The 24315-nt window shown below is 45.9% G+C and overlaps 2 protein-coding genes and 1 long non-coding RNA gene across 5 annotated transcripts; 1 reads left to right on the forward strand and 2 right to left on the reverse strand.

Annotated features, from left to right (window-relative positions):
• Window positions 1-1460: 1460 nt before the first annotated feature.
• On the reverse strand, window positions 1461-5406 carry LOC135403432 (uncharacterized). Of its 2 annotated transcripts, XR_010425403.1 has the most exons (3): window positions 5230-5406; window positions 4129-4386; window positions 1461-3718 (listed from the first exon to the last, which is right to left on the reverse strand). It is a non-coding gene; the product is annotated as an uncharacterized LOC135403432 (long non-coding RNA). The 2 variants fall into 2 exon arrangements; XR_010425402.1 differs by having other exon boundaries at window positions 1461-4386.
• Window positions 5403-18764, forward strand: CHERP (calcium homeostasis endoplasmic reticulum protein). 2 transcript variants are annotated; one of them, XM_064637468.1, is made up of 18 exons: window positions 5403-5525; window positions 5624-5797; window positions 6314-6495; window positions 7223-7360; window positions 7583-7734; window positions 8067-8178; window positions 8489-8578; window positions 9183-9423; window positions 9760-9938; window positions 10785-11181; window positions 13145-13383; window positions 14165-14298; window positions 14586-14672; window positions 15132-15281; window positions 15406-15522; window positions 16033-16127; window positions 16667-16852; window positions 17624-18764. In XM_064637468.1, the coding sequence occupies exons 1-18, from the start codon at window positions 5501-5503 to the stop codon at window positions 17659-17661; spliced, it is 2736 nt and encodes a 911-aa protein (XP_064493538.1). In that variant the 5' UTR covers window positions 5403-5500; the 3' UTR covers window positions 17662-18764. The 2 variants fall into 2 exon arrangements, with proteins under 2 accessions (XP_064493538.1, XP_064493539.1); XM_064637469.1 differs by having other exon boundaries at window positions 18043-18764.
• C27H19orf44 (chromosome 27 C19orf44 homolog) lies at window positions 18667-23923 on the reverse strand. Its single transcript, XM_064637470.1, has 8 exons — window positions 23630-23923; window positions 22705-23253; window positions 22090-22429; window positions 21450-21526; window positions 20944-21370; window positions 20018-20113; window positions 19736-19902; window positions 18667-19375 (listed from the first exon to the last, which is right to left on the reverse strand). The coding sequence occupies exons 1-8, from the start codon at window positions 23666-23668 to the stop codon at window positions 19298-19300; spliced, it is 1773 nt and encodes a 590-aa protein (XP_064493540.1). The 5' UTR covers window positions 23669-23923; the 3' UTR covers window positions 18667-19297.
• Between the last annotated feature and the right edge of the window lie 392 nt (window positions 23924-24315).

Here is a 24315-nt window from a genome sequence, read left to right on the forward strand (position 1 = left end):
CATATCTTATGAATGCATTGGTTTGAATAATCATAATTCTTAATTGTTTCTTGAGTCTTTTTAGCCCCTAATTGTTTTGTTTGTTTTTTTTTTTTTAATTTCTTAATTACTGCTGTTGGAGTAGCTGTGTGGATTTAGCCTGACTTCCACTTTCTGCTGAAAGAAGTTAAATTTTGTATCCTGTGCTGTTCCTGCAGCTCTCCTGGCTTGAATAGGAAACTAAGGAGAAATTATTTGAATCAGCAGTAAACAGATGATGTATGGTTAAGAGCTGATTCAGTATAAATGAACATAATTAATTTCTAGGCAAGGTGATTGTGTCTGTCAGGTACTGCATTTCTGCGTGGAGTGAAATTCCTTTGAATGAAGTGAAACCCAACTTTGAACCTGGGTTTCACTGAATCAGATTTTTGTTATTGCTTCAGCAAAAGATTTTTAGGGGCCTTCTTTCCTTCCCAGACAAGCTGTTGTACAGGGAGACTTTGATAGCATAATTATTATGCTTTTACTAGAGGGGTAATAGACACCAGTGACAAAATTCAGGGTGTGACACAGAACACTCCCTCCTCTTATTTATTGCTTTACAAGTGACCATTTCCATGATGTGAGATGATGACTTGGCTCCTTTCTGGATAATAAAGAGTTTATTTTTTAAAGTGCAAAATCAAGCTGAATCTTACTCTTTTGGCTGCTGGGGTGGTAGTTACATAAACAGCCTTCCACCATACAGTCCAAAAGAGGAAATGGTCCTTCTGAAACTTCAGAGATGGGTTCAATTTGCTGCTGCTGTGTGTGAGCAGAACTTCCTTGCCTTGACTGGAGTCCAATCTGTTCATGTAGCTTAGAACTTGGGCTTTTAGGTTAGAAAATCTAAATAAATCTGTCCCTAACCAGGTGAACAAGGTCACGAGGAAAGTTTTCTTTCAGGTGAAAGAACTGCCCGTTCCAATATTAAAATATGTATAATTGTTTCTTTTTAATAGGGGGAAAGTGCCAAACGTATATTTCTGAGGCTCACTTCCCAATATTTAGATGCTTTTACATACATGTAAAAAGGATTTTGTGGGCTCTGGATTTGGATTAGGTGCTGACTCTGCAAAAGACTGATTTGAGGGTGAGAGATTTAGGCTGAGATTTTCAAGAGGAGCTGAAGTTCAGCTGCTTTGGAGGGAAGCTGGTTGTGACCTCTTAGACACCTGCAAACGCTGAACTGTGTTCTTTGTGCCTGTTTCCCTACTTCATTTCACCCTGGGGGGGTGAAATACCAGAAAAAAAGTAGCATTGGGACCCCAGGGATGTGCAGGGGTAACGTGAGTTCATGTATACATGTGTTGGCTGCTGTGCCACCTTCATACAACCCCAGCTGTAACGTGGAGCTAATCCCCACAGATCAGAGTCTTTATTAAATACATTTAGATGGTTTCCTTTTAAAGAACATATCCAGACCTTTTTTGCAACAGTTCTCATAGAAAGCTTGCACTGCACATTTACCATGGCAGGTCTTTAGCTCAGGTTTTTCTTTCCAGCCTGGCAGCAGGTTGTAGGGCTTTCTGTTGAAAATTACTTGTCCCAAATTCCAGTCTGGGCTCGTGGCCTCGCTGTGTCTCTGAAGTAAAGCTCCTGTGCTTGCAAAAGGGGGCTGACCCAAATGAGGATATTGTCTATTTAGGGCCCAGAGAGTGAATCCCTTCCCTGGAGACTCCTGGCAGTGCTCCTGCTCCTGCAGTTCAGGTCTGTGGTCAGCAGGGATAATTGTGTGTTGTACAAGGTGTAATTAAAACGGTCGAGCGAGGCCGTTCCAGGAGATGGTTTTGCTGAATCCTGAATCCCAGTCCTTAAGCAATATTGTCCACATTCAGGGAAAGGAAGTTTCTGATGCCGTTGTAATATATATTTTAAATCTTGGACCTCTGTGGGATTTTGTTTGGCAAAGTGGGACGTTTGTTTTACCGTGGCTTGTAAATGAATGACGTATTTAACTCTGTACATAGGTGTGGAGAAAGTACGGAAACACTGGAATAAAAAGGGCAAATCCAGACAATCTTGTATAATGACCCTGCTGTTAAAGCCAGGAGGGTTGGTTTGGGTTTATTCCTTGCCATAATGGCCACCTGTGAGGAGCTGGGTTGATGTTTTGCTGTGTGGGTAATGCCTCTCTGGGTGCTTACAGAGTCTGAAGCTCCTGTAACCAGGGTTAGGACACCGGTGACTGGTATCCTTTGAGATGTTTTGATTTCCATTATGCATTTTTAACATGTAAATACATCCCAACATTGGGAAATTCTTCCCAGTGGATAGTTCTAGAGGTATCAAACCAAATCTGTCCCTCTGTGTGGGTTTTCTGTTGGTGGTTCCAAAGAGTATTTGGTGCTCTCTCAAGAGATCTTCAAAATATTTCCCTTGCAGATTCAATTTTAGTACCCAGTAGTGGTTAGAGCATCTTTATCATCTGGTAAAATGCTTGTGGTTTTTAAAGAACTGGATGCTGAATAAAATTGAGGCAATACTTAGGACTTGTAGGTGTAGAGTGATTTATAAAAATAGTACCAGTAATTTGGGCTCAACTCCTGATGATTCCTGAAAATCAAGAGCTTTCCTTTCTACTCTGTGTCCAAACCCACATTTTTCTGATGTAGCATTTTTGCAGCAGAGGGAACTTCTGCCACGTAGCTCTTTGTGAAACAGGTGCAATATAAATAAAGGGGAAGTTCTGTTTTTCTAAAGCTTGAATTTCTGGGCCGTGTTGTGGAGCTGTTAAAAACAAAATCGAGAGCTCTTTGTGGTGATGGCCCAGGCCAGTGAAACAAATCTGGTGACCCTGAAGTGACAGGTGGCACTCACTGAAAAAACAAAAAATAAAAAGCCCTTTTTCTTGCTTTTTTTATATTAGAACTCCAAAAATTGATGTGAATATGGGTGGGTTTACAAAAAAAGCCTCCCAACCAACCCCACACTCCTTTCTGGGTGAAATCCTGCCCTTCAGCAAATGAACACTTTGGTGTTGTTTTCCTGTTCTTCAACTCCTGTCCTGTGGAGTTCTGGATGTCACTGGGCCAGATGCTCCCTGTGGATATTGCTGGGATCCCATATGGGATACAAGGGATTCCATGACAGGAATAACCCCACTGGGGACTTCCAGGTACTGGGACTCCTTCCTGCCTTAAACCAGGTGTGCAGATGGTTTTTGGCAGACACCTCGGCAGCTTTTGGGGCATTTGGGGGATAAGCTGAGGAATGTGGCAGCTGAAGGGTGTCCGAGCAGGCTCCGATGGAAAATCAGGAATGTTGGTGTTGGGATGGAAGGTGGCAGCAGGAAAACTTACATAAGCCAAAATTTGAACTTAATCTGGTCTTTTGGGGTCTGTGAATCTCCAGGACTGCAGAGTGACTCGGAATCATGGGCTGAGTCCGTATTATGATGCTTTTTTTTTTCATTTGTAATTTGGATACATGGGAACATCCATCCTCCCGAGGTTTTATATCTGTAGATGATACAGTGGGGTCTTCATGGTATGTCTTGTTAATAATAAACAGTTCTGCCTCTTTGTGAGGAAGTCTGAGTGTCCTCTGTGTGATGGGAAATCCTGTGGAGTGAATTTAATGCCTGAGACTGAAGAAGACAGTGATTCCAGCTCCAGATCCAGGTTGGATATTGAGTTTGGCTTTTGGCCTTGGGTGATTCCAAGGTGATCCACTTGTAGATTCAGTTTTACCTAAACTATCAAAGGACACCAAATTATTTGGGCCCTGCTTTGAGTTTTGTTGTCTAGGAGATGGTCCTCAGGTGTGGGGGGGGGTTGTGGGGGTTTTTTGAATCGTGGAAGTGGAGAAGTTGAGCCATTTCTGCCGTGCCTTGGACCCTTTGGCTTGGATGTAAAAGTGATCCCTCAGCACCTTGCTTTTGAAGGAATGGTGTCCTGAATCCCACAGGTATGTAAATGTGGTGTATTTTTAATCCCACATGGAAAAACAACAGGAAACTTCCCTTGCACCCTTTCAGGTGCAAAAGGAAAGTTAAGGGCCAGAAATGAACATTTTTGCTTTAACTCCATTAAGAAATGAAGTCACTTAACAGCAACAAGTGCCTGTTTAATGTCCTTGTGTAGCAGCTGCACTTTCATTCCTCACCAGCTGTATTTTCAGTTTGCTCTCCACTGAGCTTCCCACACATCCCTGTTCCTTTTTCCATCATTCCTGTGGTATCTGTGGAGCTTGAGTGCTCTGCCTTGTCCCCCAAGGGGAATCGGTGCTAAATTACATGCTTGGTTTTAATTCTCTCTGTTCTTTTAATGCCATTTATTAATTTCTGGCAACTTGAGTTGCATCTTGGAGGTGGTGGTTCCAGAGCAGAGGAGGCACGTCTGCAGCTCTGCAGGTACCAGGGAGCTGAGGGGGAGAGGAGTGTAAAGATCTGTGAATGAAAAGGGTAAAAAATGCCTCTGTCTTTATATCTGACAACGGAATTTACTTATAAAAATCCCTGCTTAGGTAACAGCCAAACTAAAAGTCAGGTTATTACCAGGCTGTTGATGCTTTATCAGTGCCTCAGATGCCTCGTGCTCTGAAAAATCCATATTTAGGGGGTTATTTTCTGGGGTGGTTCAAGAGTGCTGAGAAATGTCTTCACGTCTCCCTTGTGAGATGAGGCGTTATCTCATTTTCAGAGTGAATAATGCGGAATTATTCTGCATTTTAATCCCCCTCAGTTTTAATCCCCCGCAGATTTTAGGTGCCCACCTGAGAATTCAGAGCCCACAGGGATGTAGTACACTGGGTTTGTTTTACTGGCTTTGATCACAGTGGCACCTTTCTGTGGGTCGAAATTAAGGTTCCAATGGGATGCCAAAAAAAAAAATTAATTAGACTAAAATTAAAAATTAATTTGACTAGAAATTTTAAAATTTGAAAATTTAAAAATTTAAATTAACAGTAAAAATTTAAAATAAAAATTTTAAATTAATAAAAATTTAAAATTTTAACATTAACCCCAAAATTAAAAATTTTAAAATTTAAAAAAAATAAAAAGTTAAAATCGATTCGAAAATTGAAATTTTAAAATAAAAAGAACAAAAATTTAAAATTAGTTTGAAAATCAAAAATTTAACATTAAAAAATTAAGATTGATTTGGAAAATTTAAATTTTAACATCAAAAATTAATTCGACTAAATCTCGAGGCGTTGTTCAACCGTAGCTATCTGTTTAAATAACTAGTAATGCAGACTTTTTACCTGCAGCGCGTCAGGCACCTCCCCAGCAGCACTCCACTCTGTTCTGACTCTCGCTCGAGCAGCGGAACCGCCTCTTTATCCCTTATTTCCTCAGAATTGTTCTTCCCTCCCCTCGCGCCGGTCCCGCCTCAGGGACGGGCAGGGCGGGAGGAGGAACCACGTGACCTGCGCCGCGCGCCGTTTCCACAGCGACGCGGCCGTAAAGCGCGGCCGCGCGGGTGTCGCACTGCCGTCGGTGCGGCGCGGCCCAGCGACCCCGGGACCCGCGGCCATGGAGATGCCGCTGCCGCCCGAGGGTGAGGGGGGACCGGGACCGGGGGGAGCGGGGGGGTCCGGGGGCACAACGGGGGCACCGGGAGGGACCGGGGCCTGACGGCGTCGCCTCCCCACACAGATCAGGAGCTGCGGAATGTCATCGACAAGCTGGCGCAGTTCGTGGCGCGGAACGGGCCCGAGTTCGAGAAGATGACGATGGAGAAGCAGAAGGAGAACCCCAAGTTCTCCTTCCTCTTCGGCGGCGACTTCTACGGCTACTACAAGTACAAGCTGGCGCTGGAGCAGCAGCAGCGTGAGTGGGGCCCGCGGCTCGGGCAGGGCCGGCGGGTCGGGGCCCGGCCCCCCCAGCTCAGCCCGGCCCGGCCCGCCGGGACGCTTCTGCCCCGCGGGGCTCCGGGCGGGTCTGGGGACGGGCAGGGGGAGCGGGGAGACGGAGCTCAGCGCCGGGACAGCCCTCCCGGACACGGGGGGCCAGCCCAGCAGCGCCGGCTCTGCGCTCGTGCTGGAGTTGCCCCTCTGGAAGCGCACGGGGAGTTGGCGACTCTCGTCTTTGGCACCATCCGCCCGCGAATTTGCGTTAATCAAAGAATACCCTGAGCTGGAAGGGACCCATCGGGATCATGGAACCCAACTCTGGCCCTGCACAGGACACCCCAGCAGTCCCACCCTGTGCCTGGGAGCCTAGTCCCAGCAGTTCTGGAGACCCTCCGAGGGAGGGTCGGTTCGGAGCCAGCCCCGTGTCCCCTGCGGGCCGGCGGTGGCAGGGCTCTCCGGGAGGTTTACTTTCCACGTTTACTCTGTCTGATAGTGCTGTGCAAGCAAAGCCAGGACATCGAGGCTTCTGCCCAGATCCAGCCCCTGCCCCAGCCCTCGCTGCCGCCGGCTGCACCCATCCCGGCCCCCCAGGGTACCCCTTCCGTGGAGGAGCTCATCCAGCAGAGTCAGTGGAACCTGCAGCAGCAGGAGCAGCACCTCCTCGCTATGAGACAGGTTGGTTTGAGAGAAACACTCACCTGGTGTATCCCGGGCTGCCAGTGGCTGTATGAATGAGGAAGGAAAGGGCAGAGGAGGTTTTCCTGCTGTGTGGTGGTGGCTGAAAGGAGAGGAAGTGTTGCTTTCCTTATTTTTGTTCTGTGGCAAATGCCATCACCTTCCTAGAATGGACGTATCTGATGTGCAGGTTGTGCTGGGGAGACTGATCTGTGATTAAAACCATTTTATTTACTCTGTGAAAAACCTTGTTGGTTTTAAAGCAGTCACAACTTATTCTGCTTTAATCTTGGTTTAATGCTGCAGGTTGCTGGGATCTGCAAGACATTCCAGTGTGTAGTATTCCAAGCTGGATCTGATTAGGGTTGGAAGGGAACTGTGTGCAATCAACTAGTTGGTTTTGCAGGAGTTGTTTTGCTGTTAAAGCTTTTGGGAACCAAACTGAAGAGTTCTTGTGCCTTTGACGTTCCTTACATTTAGGAGCTTCCTGCAATTATTTTTTATTCCATAATAGATTTTAGAGGTGGAAATGAACTGGACTTTTCCTGAAGAATGTGGAGAGTCTTTTTTTCTCCAAACCAAATAATAGAAACATTTTTATGTGGTCATATGATTTGTTCTTCAAGGTAGTTACTTATGTCCAAGAGAACAGGGACACAGCAGAGTCATTCTTTACAAGAATGTTGGATATAATGTAGGGGTTTTTTTCCTTCTGTTTTTTTTTCAGGAACAAGTCACATCAGCAGTAGCCCTTGCAATCGAGCAACAAATGCAAAAGGTTTTGGAGGAAACCCAGTTAGATATGAACGAGTTTGACAACTTGTTGCAGCCAATAATTGACACTTGTACAAAAGATGCCATCTCAGTAAGTGACCTGAACCTGCCCAGGGATTTGGGGGTGCTGTGGGCTCCTTTAATTCTGAGATTGCACAGTTAGGAGCAGCTTTGTTGCTGTGCTGTGTGGCAGGTGAGGTGAAAGCCATTACCCGAAAACTGCCCTTCTCGCAGTTGTTTCAGAGCTGTAGGAAGCCCAGGTGATGTGAACGCATTAGGCTGACTGGAAACATTTAAAATTTGCTTTTCCAAGGCTGGCAAGAACTGGATGTTCAGCAATGCCAAGTCTCCTGCCCACTGTGAGCTGATGGCCGGGCACCTGCGGAACCGGATCACAGCAGAGGGAGCTCACTTCGAGCTGCGGCTGCACCTCATCTACCTGATCAATGATGTTCTGCATCACTGGTGAGAATGCATTTTGATTAATTTGGTGAAGTCTCTCTCCTGGATACCACATTAATTTGACTAGTCACTTTTTAATTTATTAATTTTCTTAATTTTACATCTTAAGATGCCCCCAGCTGGCACGAAGACCCAGTGCTTTAGTGATCAGATTTAGCTTTCACCTACTTTGTGTATTTTTCCTCCAGACTGAACTTTACTGTAAAAATATAAAGGAGAGAACTCTGTATTTTATGCATCCACTACTTTTAGTATAGCAGAAGTTGAGATGATTTGAATATTCCAATGCACTCTGTTAGATGGAAAAGGTAACTCTTCCCATTGCTTTCTTGAAGCCAACGGAAGCAAGCACGAGATCTTCTGGCTGCTTTGCAGAAGGTGGTTGTGCCTATTTATTGCACCAGTTTTCTGGCAGTGGAGGAGGATAAGCAACAGAAAATTGCCAGAGTGAGTATCTGGGTTTGGTTTGACTGTGAGTTTTGCTTTGTTAGGTTGGTGCTGTGCAAATTCACAAATAGGGGGATGGGAGAAGACCACTGAGATTTTTTTTCTGATCTGATTGTTTAAACTAGAACTTAAAAGTACCTAAGCTTTATTTGGAAATTATAATGGTGATGAATGGATCTGAATCTTCAGTGGTTCAAAAATAAATGCTGAAATCCAAGGTCTTATGAAAAGCTGGAGACTTAAAAATGCTGTACCTCAGTTTTTCTTTGTTCATAATTTCTAAAAACCTTTCACTCTTGAATTTATGCAGCTTCTTCAACTATGGGAGAAAAATGGGTACTTTGATGAGTCCATTATTCAGCAGTTACAGAGCCCAGCTCTTGGACTTGGCCAGTACCAGGTTAGCCACAAAAATAACAGTTTTATTATTTATATATATATATATAAAACAAATTTAGGAAATGTTAAACCTTTCAAAAGGAAAAATTCATTTCCTGACCCCCTTGAAGTTGTTTACAAGGGATTAACAAAAATAATGTAAAATGCAGCCTTGTTATTTCAGACATTCAATAATCCAGGTGCTGATACAGTGCTGGATGCAGGATACAGACTGATACAGTCCTGTACAAACATGACAATTCATGGAAATGAATGTTTGGTCAAAAGAAACAAGAAATCACAGCTTTAAATTGGATATATTGAGTATAAAAACTGTTGTGGCAGCAGGAACTGTTTGTTTTTATTATTAACAATGCATGCTGTTGATTTGAGCTGTATTGGAAAGGCACTAATAAGAGTGGTGGGTTCCAGCCTGCAGAGAATATTTTGGAAAACTCCACAGAGCTTTCTAGTGAGGCTGGGTTGTTCTGCCAGCATTATCCTGCATCCTCAGACTTTTTCTGGGAGAGAGGGTGAAGATCAGTGTAGGGAATTCTGAAGGGGCAGATAGGGCAAGTATTACAGGTGCAGAGTTCACTTGTTCTTCATTTCTTTCGTTCTGTCAGGCAAATTTGATCACTGAATATGCAACGGTTGTGCAGCCTGTGCAAGTGGCCTTCCAGCAGCAGATCCAGAACCTGAAAACTCAGCACGAAGAGTTTGTGAACAGTTTGACACAGCAGCAGCAGCAGCAACAACAGATCCAAATCCCCCCACTGGAGAACGAGGTGAAATCAACCCCTCCCCCTCAGGCCCCCACAGCAGCCCCAGCCTCGGCTCCACCGTCTGCTCCAGTTTCACAAGCAGGTACTGCCCAGATCTGGGACCTGAAATCAGAAATCAGGGGGTGACAATCTTGGGAGATGGATTTTCTTGCTCCTTTTGTGGTAGTGAGGCACTGTGCTGGGCTGGTTTGGTTCAGGGGAAAACCTGAATCTGTTTGGAGCCTTGCAGCAGGTTTCAGTCTGATGATTGAATGTAAAAAAAAACCCACAAAGAGATGAATGTTAAATGGATCAGAAATCCTCTCTCCCAGTAACAGATTTCTGCAGAATAAATTCAGCTGGAGCCTGATGTAGGTGTGCTGTTGCTTTATTAACTACATGTGATTTGATGCTTATAGTAGTCTCCAAATCGTTTCAGATGATGGCAAATCTCAGCTGCCTCTGGCTGGTTCTACAGAATATGACACAACTGGGTCTGGAGTGCAGGATCCTGCCTCGGGAGGACCTCGTGGGCCTGGATCTCATGATCAGATTCCCCCAAATAAACCACCCTGGTTTGACCAACCTCACCCTGTTGCACCATGGGGTCAACAACAGGTAAGAAACAGTTCTGGAACCAGATGTGCGGGTTTGGAATGACCGTCTTGGTTGTGGAGGTTTGGAATGACCAGCTTGGGTGGGGAGGTTTGGAATGCTCAGCTTGGTTGTGGAGATTTGGAATGACTGTCTCGATTGTGGAAATTTGGAATGACTGTCTTGGTTGTAGAGGTTTGGGTTGACCAGCATGGTTGTGGAGATTTGGGTTGACCAGCCTGGTTGTGGAGGTTTGGAATGCTCAGATTGGTTGTGGAGGTTTCGTTGAGGTTTGGAATGACCAAGCTTGGTTGGACCAGCTTGGTTGAGGTTTGGAATGACCATCTTGGTTGTGGATGTTTGGAATGACTGTCTTGGTTGTGGAGATTTGGGTTGACCAGCTTGGTTGAGATGTGGATTGACTTTCTTGGTTGTGGAGGTTGGAATGCTCAGCTTGGTTGAGGTTTGGATTGACCATCTTGGTTGTGGAGGTCTGGGATGCCCATCTTGGTTGTGGAGGTCAGGGATGCCCATCTTGGTTGTGGAAGTGCAGTGAAAAGCTGTGAAAGTTAGAAATCTGGATTCAACTGCCAAGCTTTGTCATTCTGAGCCCAGATAAAGGCAAAGTATTAATTATATTTCAGTGTGTCAACCATCACACTGTTCCAATGAACAAGAGCATTTTGGTCCAGGAACAGTTTGGTCTTTTTCCATCTTTTCTCTGAAGCTGCAGTTGTTCAGACCCTGTATTTACATGTCCTCTCGCTTTGCATGTTGCCTATGGGCTGTATTTACTTAAAAAAGTACATTATTGTTGTTGTGTTCCTTATTTTCATAGCCTAATGACCAGCTTCTGTTCTTCACCACCAGGGGCCACCTCACTGTCCCCCCTGGAACAACAACCACGAAGGGATGTGGAACGAACAGAGAGATCAAGGCTGGAACAACCAGCGAGAGACCCCCTGGAACAACCAGCCTGATCCTTCTTGGAACAACCAGTTTGAAGCACCCTGGAACAACCAGCACGAACAACCTCCATGGGGTGGGGGCCAAAGGGAACCTCCATTTCGAATGCAGCGGCCACCTCACTTCAGAGGCCCATTTCCTCCACATCAGCAACATCCCCAATTCAACCAGCCCCCGCATCCGCATAATTTCAACCGCTTTCCACCTCGCTTCATGCAGGATGATTTCCCACCTCGCCATCCCTTTGAAAGGCCTCCTTATCCTCATCGTTTTGATTACCCCCAGGGGGATTTTCCTCAAGGTAAAGTGTGTACCAGGCCAGGTTTTCTAATTGCCATTACAAAATTATGCAGTGCTTTGGGGTGACGGCTTTTCCTTGCTGGACTGTTGTGGTTTTCCTGAGGAATGTTGAATTTTGGGGGTTTGGGAAGCTGCTGCTGAGAACTCGGTAGGAAACACTTGCAGAGTTGGATGCTTCCTTGCTTTTCGAGTCTTCCCTAATGCATATAGAAATTGTAATCCAAACTCAAGTCAGCATCTCTACAGGCACCTCTTCTGTGACTATTTCACTTAAAAAATAATAAGTTCAAAGGTGAGAAGCAGCATTTGGTTGTAAATTTAATCTCCTGCACATCAGGCCATAGCTGAGGGCTGGGGAGAGCTGTGCCCTCTGTAGATGGAGGAAGTTGGAGGAAGACAGGCTGGAAGGATTTTTTTCCTGTGCATACATTCATCCATGCCCTTTTTCTTCTCCCTTTTTTTTTTTTTTTGACTGAAAAGCTCTCTAATTACCTGCCTTTAATGTTGTGTGGCTTGGTAGTGTGTGGTGAAATGATCCCTACCTCCAGTTCTCCCTTCTGGTTGGGTTTGTTCCCTCACTGGAACACTGGAATGTCTGGGAGTGTAGCCAGGCACTGCTTCCCTCGGGAAGTTTGCTGTACTTCTACCCCCATGGAGTTTCCATTCACATGCAGGAGTTACAGTTATTCTGGAATGATCCTTATCAGTGCAAAGGCCAAAGATCACTGTGGTTCTGTGTGACAAGTGGTATAGAAGAGCCATTATGTTTCTATGTAGGAGTTGCTATTTTAAGCTTAAAAGATTCTCAATTCTCCAAGTCCAAAAAACACTGAAAACCAATAGAGTTTATATATTTAGGGTTGTGTTCAACTTCTCCAGTAGAGATTATTTTTTTTCTTTTCCTTGAGGTAAAGGAACAGGGAGAACTCCCTCTTGTCGTGAGGGAGTTTAGGGTTAAGCTCAGAACAAGATGCTCGGTTTTGGATTGTAGTGGTGATTTAAAACATCTGTTGTTTCATGTAAAGCTGTTGGAGGAAGGGATCTACTGAGCCAGATGGTTGAAATTAGGAAGGCAGTGAAGCAATGACAACACAGACTGTGCTCGAGGTCTGGTGACGATGAGTCAAATTGTGTCGGCTCGAGGTTGGGCAGTGGCTGTGGTGGCTTCTCCTGGAAAAATTGTGGGTCCTGCTGTGGAAGATACTGATTTTCAGTCTTGCATTCTTCTCTGTGTAGTGCAGTGAGTTCAGCAGGGTCTCCTGGCGTTCATGGCATTCGTCCATCAGTGGTTGGTCACTCACTTCCTTATTTTAACAGGATATTCTCTCTATTTCTTCTCCAAATGCCTCTTTAAACAAAGTATTTTCTTGTCACCTACCCATGTGAGTCAACTCCTGCCATATTTATCCCTTTATATATGCTGAATTGGCACAGAGACAGAACTAATTACAGGTCCAAGCTAAGCCATGATTGTGTCCTTAGCTTCAGAAATAGATCCCCCCAGCAGCTGCCCTGCTGCATCTGAAACATTTTGTCCTTGAGTGTGTCTTTCTTGTGGTACTTTTGACCACAGCGTGTCCCAAAGGAAGCAGTGGCTTAGGGCTGAAGGATCTTGTCTTGAGAGTGGAGGGAGATGCACTGCAAGGTACTCATGAGTGTGGACCTGTACCAGCCTCTAGTCACGGAATCACAGAATATTCTGGGTTGGAAGGGACCCACAAGGATCATCAAGTCCAGCTCTTAAGTGAATGGCCCACACAGGGATCAAACCCACAACCTTGGTGTTGTTGGCACCACGCTCTAACCAACTGAGCTCATCTCAGGGTCATTAGTCCTTCAGTTCTGGTGCTTTGCTGGATCTGCCAAGATTGTTTTTTAGGATAAATGCATTAATTGAAGCCCATCTCTGATGGCTTTCCTTTCTCGATAGCCGAATAAAACATTTTAACCCTCCCACTCTGCAGAAATTGGACCTCCTCATCATCATCCTGGTCACAGATTGCCTCACCCTGGGATCAGCGAGCATCCTCCCTGGGGAGGGCCCCAGCACCCTGATTTTGGGCCTCCCCCCCACGGGTTTAACGGGCAGCCCCCCCACATGCGGCGCCAAGGGCCCCCTCACATGAACCACGACGATCCCAGTCTGGTGCCAAACGTCCCCTACTTCGACCTTCCTGCTGGGCTGATGGCTCCACTTGTCAAAGTAAGTGCTTCCAGTGGGATTGAAACATCCAGATCCCGTGGGATGGTTATAATTCCAAATCCATCCATCCATCCCACAACCCGTAGCTGAAGTCGTGGAGGGTGTAAGGGTGGGAGTGGGGCGAGAAGAAGGTGGTGAAAATGGTGGTGTTTTTTCAAGTGTTTTGTGCCAGAGAAAGCTGGTGGAGCTTATGTATGTGAAAGACTAATTTGCACTTGAAAATCTGGCCCCTGTCTTTAGGAAATGGAAATCCTCAGTGATTTTCAGGTGGTCAGAGGGACCTTGCAGGTCTGATGTAGCAACTGTGTTGTAGTTTTTGGTAATCAGAATTCTCACAAAGATGTTTTTTTAATTGTTATATACACAAAGAATGATGGAGAGCAGGAATTGTACCTGTATCAGCATCTTTGGGGATATTTACATTTATGCATTTTGTGTTTGAGATGAACAAACAGGCCTCTTCCATCTCTTTGTGTTACTCTCAGCATACACCAGGCTTCCATCCAGCCACCTTAGCACAAAGGTGGATGAGATCTGCATTTTATCCACCTGGTGATCCACTTAATGCTCCAACCTGTGCAATGCTGGCTTTTCTCATAGAACTCACAATAGTGACAGCACGAGAAAGCACTGGGTCACCTGCAGAACCCTTATTTCTGGACTATTTTTTTTTATCCATTAGTGAAATGTGAGGTCCCTACACAGTTAAACCTCTATTTATCTCTTCAGGGAGCCACCCCATGACACGTGACACGAATGTAATTTGTTTTGTTTCCGGCAGCTTGAAGATCATGAGTATAAACCTTTAGATCCTAAAGATATACGTCTTCCACCCCCAATGCCCCCCAGTGAGAGACTCCTGGCTGCGGTGGAGGCATTTTATAGTCCACCATCTCATGACAGGCCTAGAAACAGGTAAGAGTAGGTGTAGCCAACAATGTGGTAAGGAAAATGCCCTGAGAAGGTGTCTCAAACCACAAAGTGCCTCTCTCTCCTTCACCTGTGTCTTGGTTCTCCTGATGCTCTTGTTGTGTTGTAACTGCACTTGCTGTTTGATCTTACACTGAGATTTGGGAGGCTGTTTTGCCCAGGCCCTTTGTTCCATACAAAGTTTAGTGAAAATTCTGAAGATTGCCGTTGAACTGGAACTCACAGCCGTGTAAATGGAATTTACAGCTCTGTGTGTGGTTGATCTGTTGCAGTGAAGGCTGGGAGCAGAATGGACTGTACGAATTCTTCAGAGCTAAAATGAGAGCGAGGCGGAGGAAAGGGCAGGAGAAGAGAAATAGGTGAGAGATCCTGTCTGCTGCCTTCTGCTGTTCATCTGAGCCAAATGCAGAGGGAAAGCCTTCAGCAACGTGCTCATGGGGATAACTGAGTTTCAGTGGGCTGGAATTTTTGTCTAACCTGCAGAAAATGGAACTGGCACAGGTTGCCCAGAGAAGCTGTGGCTGCCCCATCCCTGGAATTGTCCAAGGGCAGGTTGGATGGGGCTTGGAGCAGCCTGGGCTAGTGGAAGGTGTCCCTGCCCATGCCAAGGGGTGGGACTGGATGGGGCTTTAAGGTCCCTTCCAACCCAAACCATTCTGCAGTTCTATGAAGTAGTTTTTGACACACTGAAGTTTTCACTGGGTTGCCTGCAGAACTGCAGTGCTTGTGTGTAATTTGAATCTGATCAGAAGTAGGTTTGTGTTTGTGGTGCCTCTCCCAGGATTTTCACTGGGGTTCCTCTCCTTTTCCCTGTGCAGTGGGCCCTCTCGGTCTCGCAGTCGCTCTAAAAGCCGAGGTCGTTCCTCTTCCCGCTCCAATTCCCGATCTTCGAAATCCTCCGGCTCCTACTCGAGGTCGCGCTCCCGCTCCTGCTCCCGCTCCCGCTCCTACTCCCGCTCGCAGTCCAGGTACAGGGTATGGGGCTGAACCTTGGGAATGAGGGGTGGGACAAACCCAACCCCAGGGCTGACCGAGGGACTGGGGGTGTTGCTCTGGTGACTGTGCACGTGATGTCTGTGCTCTCTCCTCCAGGAGCCGCAGCAGGTCCCGCTCCTCCCACAGCCGCTCGCGCTCCCGCTCCCGCTCCAGGTCCAAGTCGTACTCGCCGGGAAGGCGGCGCCGGTCCCGCTCCCGCAGCCCCACTCCTCCGTAAGCTTGGCTTTAGTCCTGTCCCCTCTTCCCTGGGCTGTTGGGAACAGAGCCCCAGCAAGGGTACTGCCTCATTAGTGGGGGATACACCCACTAATTAATAAGCATTTCAACAAAGAGCAGGAAGGAAGGTGGAAAGCAGATTTAGAAACAATTTGTCTGCTGTGTGTGCTTGTGGAGAGAACATTACTCTGTTGTGGTGGCTGTTTGTTATAACAAAACAGTGTGGAACTATGAAGGCTTTGTACACCTTCCTTGGGAGGAGGAGGAATCCTCTGAGTACCCCGTTGGGAAGAGTGCAGTGTTTGATTTCCCCTGTGCTGAGAAGCAGGGGAGTGTCAAAGGTGTGAGAAGCATCAGCAACTCCATAATCTGATGGCTTTATTAAAGAATACCTTAGTAGAGTGACTGAGATTGTGCTGGGTGTTGAAGCTTAACAGAATAGAACTGACCTTGCATTGTGTCAGAATGGTATCACTGGTTCTTAATTTGTTCTTCTTATTTCCTTAGTTCTTCTGCTGGTTTGGGCTCCAGTTCTGGGCCTCCTATACCAGAATCAAGACTTGGAGAAGAAAACAAAGGCCATCAAATGCTAGTGAAAATGGGTAAGATGCTGTTCTGGAATCTTACACAAGCCAGGAAACAAATTCAGGCACTGAATTCTTGGATATAATTAAGGCATGTTCATAAGGAGTTACCCCATGGCATTCCAAGGTCAGCATAAGGATATTCAGTGATACAAGTATTTAGAACATGGAGCAGTGGTGGTTGCCTTTCTGGGAAGGATGTGGAAGACAGGGATGTGAGTTTGGCATCAGACAGAACTGACCTACCTCTGAGGTATTTCAGTGCAAGTCAGCAGGGTTGACCAGACAGATTGAGCTTGTGCTGCCTTTCCTCTTGCCCTCCTAAAAGTTTTTGGGGATAGAGCTGCTGTCTGTCAGCTCCTGGAATCTCTTGCATATTAATGCTTGTGAAATAAATGGGACAGTTCATCTGTTGTTTCAGGCTGGCTGTTCCCATCCTGCTGTTCCCATCAAACCGATGCTGTCTTTGGTCGTTTCCGAAATTTCCATGTTGGTCTGTCTTCACAACTTAGTAATTAAAAAAATAGTGACAGGATTGCAATGTGTCCTTGCTGTAGGATGGAGTGGATCTGGTGGACTGGGAGCCAAGGAACAAGGAATTCAGGATCCAATTAAAGGAGGGGATATCCGAGACAAATGGGATCAGTACAAAGGAGTAGGAGTTGCGTTGGATGATCCCTATGAAAACTACCGAAGAAATAAAAGTTACTCGTTTATCGCCCGCATGAAGGCCAGGGATGAATGTAAGTGATGCTTCTCAGCACTTTACAAACCTGTGTGGCCTTGATAGTGATTTTGTCCTGTTTACTGTCCACTGTCAACCCAAATCAAAATATCAGTAACTCGTAGTTCTTTCTAAAGTAACAGATACAGTAAAACAACAGGTAAGTGGACGTGTACTCTGATCGACCCAGCGTGTTGTTTTTAGGCCTTGTGTTGTGTTCTAATTTCTGAAAGATTCATTAATTAGCCTGTTCTACATAAGCCACTTCCTGGCTGCAATACTGAGCACCTGCAGCTTTGATTGTTACCCCTCAAAAACTCAGAGCAGTGACAAAGGTAGTGGAGGGGGAGCTGGGCCACAGCAGGGAGATCCGTGTGGCTGGAACTGAGACCACACTTACTGTTACCCCTCCCCTACTCAGACTTTCCTACCTTACTGCCACATTCTGCCCAAGCCAGAACTGGTAATAAATTCCCTGTAGTGCAGGAAGGGTTCAGAAAAAGTGGAGGTGTTTGTGAGAGATGAAGACAATCCCCCAAATGATGGATTTTTGCAGAGAGTCTGTGAGACATCGAAAACCTGCCCTTGCCGACAGCTAAAAGGAAAAATGTTGGCATGCTCAGTGAAAAGTCACTTCTGCCTCTGGCTGCAGTAGGTCTGTGCAGTCAGATGGGTTCAAGTAAAGCCCACAAGGAAAAGTTCCTTATCACAGAGCCCTCATTCCATGAAACATTTCAGGCAGCTTAGGTGACTGTGGAATGTGTAAGAACTCTTTTCCCTATTGTTTCAGTGAAGCGTGAAACACAAGACCCTCCACCACCCGAATAAGACTCTCTGAAGAAAGATGTCTTGCATCTTCTACAAAACATTAAACTTGTAAAAATCCGGATTAAAGTCTGGAGGAAGTGACAAATGAATTACTTTTTAAAACTATGGTGAAAAATGGAAAGCTATGACATGTACTTCAACACTTGTCATTCAGTGTTTAAAAAAGGCCAGTCGTTACCACGACATGTCTAGCAAGTTTAAAAACTTCCATTTATCTTGCAAAATTTTTTAATTAGTTCCCCATTTTATACCAGAACTAAGCCCCAGTCAGTCTGTCCCCGGTGCAGGATTGTGCCCCGTCCATTCCCCTGGAATACAGACGTGATCTGATGTGGTTGTGTGTTCTCTAGTTCCATAATGTATGTTTATTTCTCTCAAAAGGTTAATTCTATTTGAAGTGGAGGGGTGCTGCCTTGGGATCAAGTCAGACTGATGCTGAGCAGTGTATCCTAATGTCTAAATGGGGGATGAAGCATCTAGTTCCAGTGCAGGTGACCTTTGAGCACTGTGCAAGCTTTTAGAACCTTCCACCCACCTCCAGGCCCCACAGCAGCTGCTGCAGCCACCTCTGGGCAGGACACGAGGGGCAGTTCTCGAGGGACGGGCAATGCTTTGTAACGGGAGACAGACTTGGAGCTTTTTATATTTTTGTACATACCCTTTAATAATAAAGGCTAATTAGTTCACTAGAAGAGAATCCATTTTTCTCTGCTCTCTTTTAAGTTTCTATCAATGAGACGTTCTTGGAAACTTCCTGTGATCTAAATGAGGGAAGAAACAAAACTTTCTGTAACTGTTTCCAGAGACCACCAGCTAGAGCTGTTAGGCCCTTACACTGCACTCCCAGTCCCCAGGTCTGTGTGGTGGTTCCCTTTTCCAGTTGTTTGTTTGTATAGCAAAAACCCTCTTAAAACCATCCAGTTAATATGGTGGAATATCAGTTTGTTCTAGATCTACTGTAGCTGTGGAACTGTACCTGTCTGTGAATCAGCATACAACAACCTGTATGTTACCAACTTGTGAAGTTTATTGTTTTGCCTTCCAATAAACACTTTTTTTTAAAATAAAAAAAAATAAAATGGCAGCTCAGATTTCGGAGTAAATGGATTCCTGTACCTTGACTAGAAGCCTTCTTTGAATTTATTTTAACTTGGTGTGTGTTTGGGTGTGTTGTAATCTGACAAGGCTGATTATATAGAAACACATTCAGATAATGGCACTAAAGTCAGGATATGGTAATTCTGCTGTGGTTATATTTCTCAGGGGCTGCAGTACAGACTTTCACTTCTACCATGATCACAGATGTGATCACAGATCTCACACTCCACAGGATAAACATGCTGACTTACCACAGTCCCTTTAGAGAGAAGTGTTTTGTTGGCTTCTTTTTTACTGACATAATCTGGCTGAAGGTTCCTGCCTATCCCTGTATCATGTACATGAGTAAAAAATTCACGTAGAGAAAAGTAAATTATATATCATAATTAGCAGTTTGTACTTTATGCTAATGTAGCAGTTTGTACAAATCCCTCCAGTATGTAGTTTATTGACTTTTTATCTGTGCATGTTGGAAGGGTTTCTTGTTCCAGCCTTAGAGCTGTAAATACAAAAGTTAAAGTTCAAAGAGTCAAAGCAGTTACTCCTCCTGTGCTCTCTGAATTTCTTCAAGGGCTTGTTCAAGTGTTAGAGGTGGGGATTTGTGATTCTTGATGTACTGCAAAGAAAAAAAGTTAAGACACAAATTTCTTTATGTAGATAATTACTTTCTAGTATTTAATAAATAATAAATCTTCATGTTAAGATACCTGTAAGATACCTGCACTTTGCTGTGCTAGCAACAGAAAGTGACCCTTCTGCTGCAGCATTTGGAAGATCCCTGCTTGTCTGGGGACAGCCAAATGCTACAGCAGAAAGCTTAATCTTTCAAAACCATGGCCTCCAGCAAGACTTTAGCCTTAGTACAGTAAAAACCCACAACTTATTAATTAATAATATACAAAGAAACTCGGTTTGGTGCAAATACCAGAAGCATCTAGAAAGCTTCTGCTCAGTCTCTCTGGTCTGTCATAAATACCTCCTTAGCCTCCTCCAGGCTGTGGTAGTGGAACTTCTCATGCTCTAAGGACTCCACGAGGGCTGAGTGAAGGTGCTGAACATTCTCAACAAACTGCTGGGTCAACATCAAGTGCTGTTTGCACATGGAATGTAGCAGGAGGGCAGAGGGGCTGTAGGCAGTCAGGGCTGTGGGGAAGGCACAGGAGGGGCTGTGGTGAGGCACAGCAGGGGCTGAAGGAGCCAAGCATGGCTTAGGTACAGAAAACAACAATAACAGAAGGGTAAAGGTGTTTTTCAGTACCTTCTACTGCATCCATGCTGATGACTTGAGTGGCAACAGGCACTGGGTCGCCGTAGCTGGTTCGTACGGGTGGGCTGAGCACTGCAGAGGGGTCTGCTGTGGGTCAGGGAACATCAGCATTAGGGGAGAGAGACTGGAAGGGTTTAGTGCTACAACTTGAGACAGTCTCTTGGGACAGCAGCTGCCCAAGAAACCCTGTAAAACCCAAAACCAGCCCTAAAACCACTGTAGAGCCTAACAGGGAATTCTGTCAGCCAAACAAATGCTGAAATAGTTACACAACCCCCACAGTTTCTTTACTCTTCTGCTCACAACACCTACCACTGCAAAAGGCATCTTTTCTAACCCTAGGCAGAGTAAAAATAAGGACTTTTGTACTCAAAAGAAGCTCCTGTTTTCAAGCACACTTGAGTTTCTACTTTCTCTTCCTGAGTGAGACAAGAAGTGGCTCTCAGCACTTCTTCCTTGAAATAAAGGGACAGGCAGGGAGCTCCTCCTTGGGAATGTGAAAGGTCACATCTGATCCTGTCATGGGGCCAAGAGAGAGTGGCAAGAGAGAAAGGCACTGCAAAAGGAGAACTCCACGATGAGCAATCACTTTAGCAACACTACAGTTATTATTTACAATAGTAAAGATATCAGAGTGTTGAATTCCAGTGAAGAGTATTACTTGTGCTATTGTGAGCTTTGTCACCAACACTCACCCAGCCACGGGTCCTGTGGGGGTTTTTTTAAGCAAAAACCAGTTCTAAGTTCTCATGGCATTCAATCTCAGTCTTTTCTATGGGCAGCAGATTGAAGTGTTGGGCTTTGAAAGCTTTTAATTTAGCACCAGCAAGGGGAAGCTGGGACTGAAACTAAGAATAAGTGGGCTGACATATATAAAAGTGTAAAAGCTGCCTGCCAGGGCAGAGCTCTGCACTCACCCTTTGCCCAGCAGTAGGTGAAGGGGGGCTCTGCTGTCTGGACCCCAGTGTCCCTCACAGTCACTCGGTGCCACTTGTGCTGCTCCCGGGTCCCCACGGGGGACGAGGCTGAGGACGGGTGTTCTCCAGAGTGTCCCTCTGACACTCTGGGCACAGATTCCCTGTCTGTTGTAGACAGAGACCTTTCAAAGTCTTCAGAATATTCTGAATTAAGAGTCCTCTCATCCTGATCAAGATAATCCTGTTTGTGTCCAGGGGGATCTGTGGAAACTCCACTTAAATGCTCAGAGATTTCTGCTTCAGTGACACTTTTTTCAGCATCCCCATCATTCACACCAGTTGCTGCATTGGTTGTTTTAGGAGAAGCTTGGTCCTCTTCCACCATCACATATTTGTTTGATTCTTGAGTCATTTCAATGTCTTTCCCCTGTAAAATGATTTATTTTAGAACTTCCACCCAACAGAGGCAGACTGGGAATAGGTGTTAGCAGGGAATTCCTACTCACACTCTGCTTTAATTCTGCTGCCTCACTGGTGATATCTGGGGCCAAATCATCAAGGCTCAGGATATTCAGTCTGAAGTCTGCAATCAAATGACACATTGACATGAGAATTTGCATGAAAGTTACAGTACACTTCCCCTTAAATGAGAAAAGAGGGGAAAAATCAGTACTACCTTCCTAGTTTAAAGTGTAATACTAAAAGGTAAAGCAATCAAACACTCTAAATCTTTAATTTGGCAGAAACTCCTCCTAAATTTCCTCCTTTGGTCTGCTGCCTCAAGTTCAAGAGATTTTTGCTGCCCCTCATTTCCAGCTGTTCTCATTCTGATCCATTGGTACTTTGTCCCATTGATACATGAAAACTATTCTAAATATTGTACTAGTTTTGATATCATAACATCACCCAGGGCAGCAGCACTAACCTGAACCCAACCTAAGTCAAAAGCAAAGGAAAATACAAACCTGTTACACCAGAAAAAAAGAAACAGATCTACATAATTACTTTGATAAGGCCTTGGTTTATGTAAAATTTCACCAGTGAATCCTTTCAAAGTGATTATTTGCCCAGTTTATTGGTGAATTTATCAGATTATCAGTACAATTCATGCCAGCTCTTCTTGAGACCGTATTTTAGAAAACTCACCATCTGAGCTGCTGCTGGTTGGATCTTCTGCATCATCTGCATTTGAGAATAATTCATCTAATGATTTTATTTCACTTCTGTCACTTCTAAGGGATTCTTGGCTTTGTTTGGTGTAGCCTGGTTTAGGCAGAGCAATCTTTACAGTGTTGTCTTTCATGGAAGAGCTCGTGGTATGTCCTGACAGGTTTCTGCTGGTGGGTGAAGGTGCTGGTGAATTAACTCTACTAAAGACACTTTTCTGTGAGTCTTTGTTGTGAAAAGAAGATGCTTTAGGTAACTCTGTTGGTGCAATTTCCTTATGAGACAGAGGAGGCCTTCCTGGTGGAACTGGAGTCTTGTTCTTTTGAAGGACATGAAAAACAGATTTAAGTGTTACTTCATTATTATGTTTAGAGTGCTAAAAAGGAACACAAATCACTATGGGTAAAATAAGAGTAATTTAAGATGTTGGTTTAAGATGTTAAGAAGTGAAGCTGAATCCTATCATGAGCAAGCCACAAATGCAAATTTAAAATTTAGTATCTGCTGTTATCTAAATAAAAAGTGACCAACTAATTAGAACAATTCTATAAAAGTGTTTATGGAAATACATAATCCAGCAAAGTTTGTATTTACCTTTCCATCCAGAACAACCTTCTGATTCCCATTTCCACTGGAAAACCCCAAGGAGTTTGTCATTTCCTCTCCATCACTATCCAGATCCAGCTGTTGTTTAACCATAACGCTCTTTTTAGGGCTTTGGATGCTTTCCTCTCCCTCAGAACTGGCATCCCTGAGGGTCCCGCTCTCCCTGGTGGCACCATAATTCTTCAGGTACTTCTTGCCCCTGGCACCGTGTTCATGCCCTGAGGCAGAGGAGGAGGAGGACTCTTCTCCCAGAGGCTTCAGGCCCGGGTCAGTGTTCTGCGATTCCAGCTGCTTTCTCCGACTCATGATCTTGCTTTCCAGTTGAGCCACTTTGCTCAGGACTGAGCTGGACCGTGTGTGGGCTCCCTGTGCATTCCCTGCCCTGGCGGCGCTTCCCGGCGTCGGGCACCGCCGGCTCCCCCCGGCCATTCCATCGCGCACCTTCAGGAACCTGCCCTGGCGCGACGGGGCTCTCCCGGCCATCTCCAGCTCCGTGTCCACCGCCCCGAGCCCGGGCGGGATGGTCCTGCTGTGTCCCTGCCGAGAACCCCAGAATCGCCGAGGTTGGAAAAGCCCTCCCGGATCATCGAGTCCCCCCCGTTGCCCGATCCCCACCTTGTCCCCCAGCCCAGAGCACTGAGTGCCACGTCCAGTCCTTCCTTGGACACCTCTAGTGGTGGGGACTCCTAACGCCTGACCACCCTTTCCAGGAAAAAATTCCTCCTGATGTCCAACCTGACCCTTCCCTGACACAGCTGATTCCTCTTGATTTCTCCCTGGGAGCAGAGCCCGACGCCCCTCCCCGGGTCCACCCTCCCGTCCGGGAGCTGCAGAAAGGGGGTTGTACAGATCCCTCCCCTCACGGCCAAACACGTGCCCAGGAACGGGCCGAGCTGAGGCACCGGCGCCTCACCTGCCCTCGGCCCGCGGGGGCCCGAGCGATCGCGGCCATCCCGGACGGGACGGGACGGGGACGGGATGGGATGAGATGGGATGGATTGGGACGGGACGGAATGGGACGGGGATGGAATGGGACGGGACGGGGATGGAAGGGGATGGGATGGGATGGAATGGAATGGGACGGGAGAGGGATGGAAGGGGATGGAATGGGACGGAATGGGACGGGCCGGGGATGGAAGGGGATGGAATGGAATGGGACGGGACCGCCCGGCCTGAGGCAGCGGCGGCTCCTGCAGACCCAGGCCAGAGCGGGCGGCGCGCGGCCGTATCCTAGAGACCGCGACTCCCCAACATCCCGTCCGCTCATTGGCTCCACGCACCCACCAGCCAATCCCAAGCAGTTTTACTGCCGCCCGCCCCGGACGCGCAGACTACAATTCCCAGCATGCCGCGAGGCCGATAAATCGGGATTTATCCAAACCTCCTGATGTGGGAATTAATCCAGTTGTTCTGCAGGATTTGTGTTAGTACCTGCCCTTTATGTGCTTGTGTGTAATTTCCAGAGACTTGGGGAAGATTGTAATTTGTGTGTCACCGTGACATTTGGCACTCTATCTAATTATAGAGTTGTAATAAAAGGATAGTTATGCAGCTTGTGCCATGGATTGTTTTTATTTTGTCTGAATATTTTGTTTTCTG

The sequence above is a fragment of the Pseudopipra pipra genome, chromosome 27 (assembly GCF_036250125.1).
Source record: "Pseudopipra pipra isolate bDixPip1 chromosome 27, bDixPip1.hap1, whole genome shotgun sequence".
NCBI classification, from domain to species: domain Eukaryota; kingdom Metazoa; phylum Chordata; class Aves; order Passeriformes; family Pipridae; genus Pseudopipra; species Pseudopipra pipra.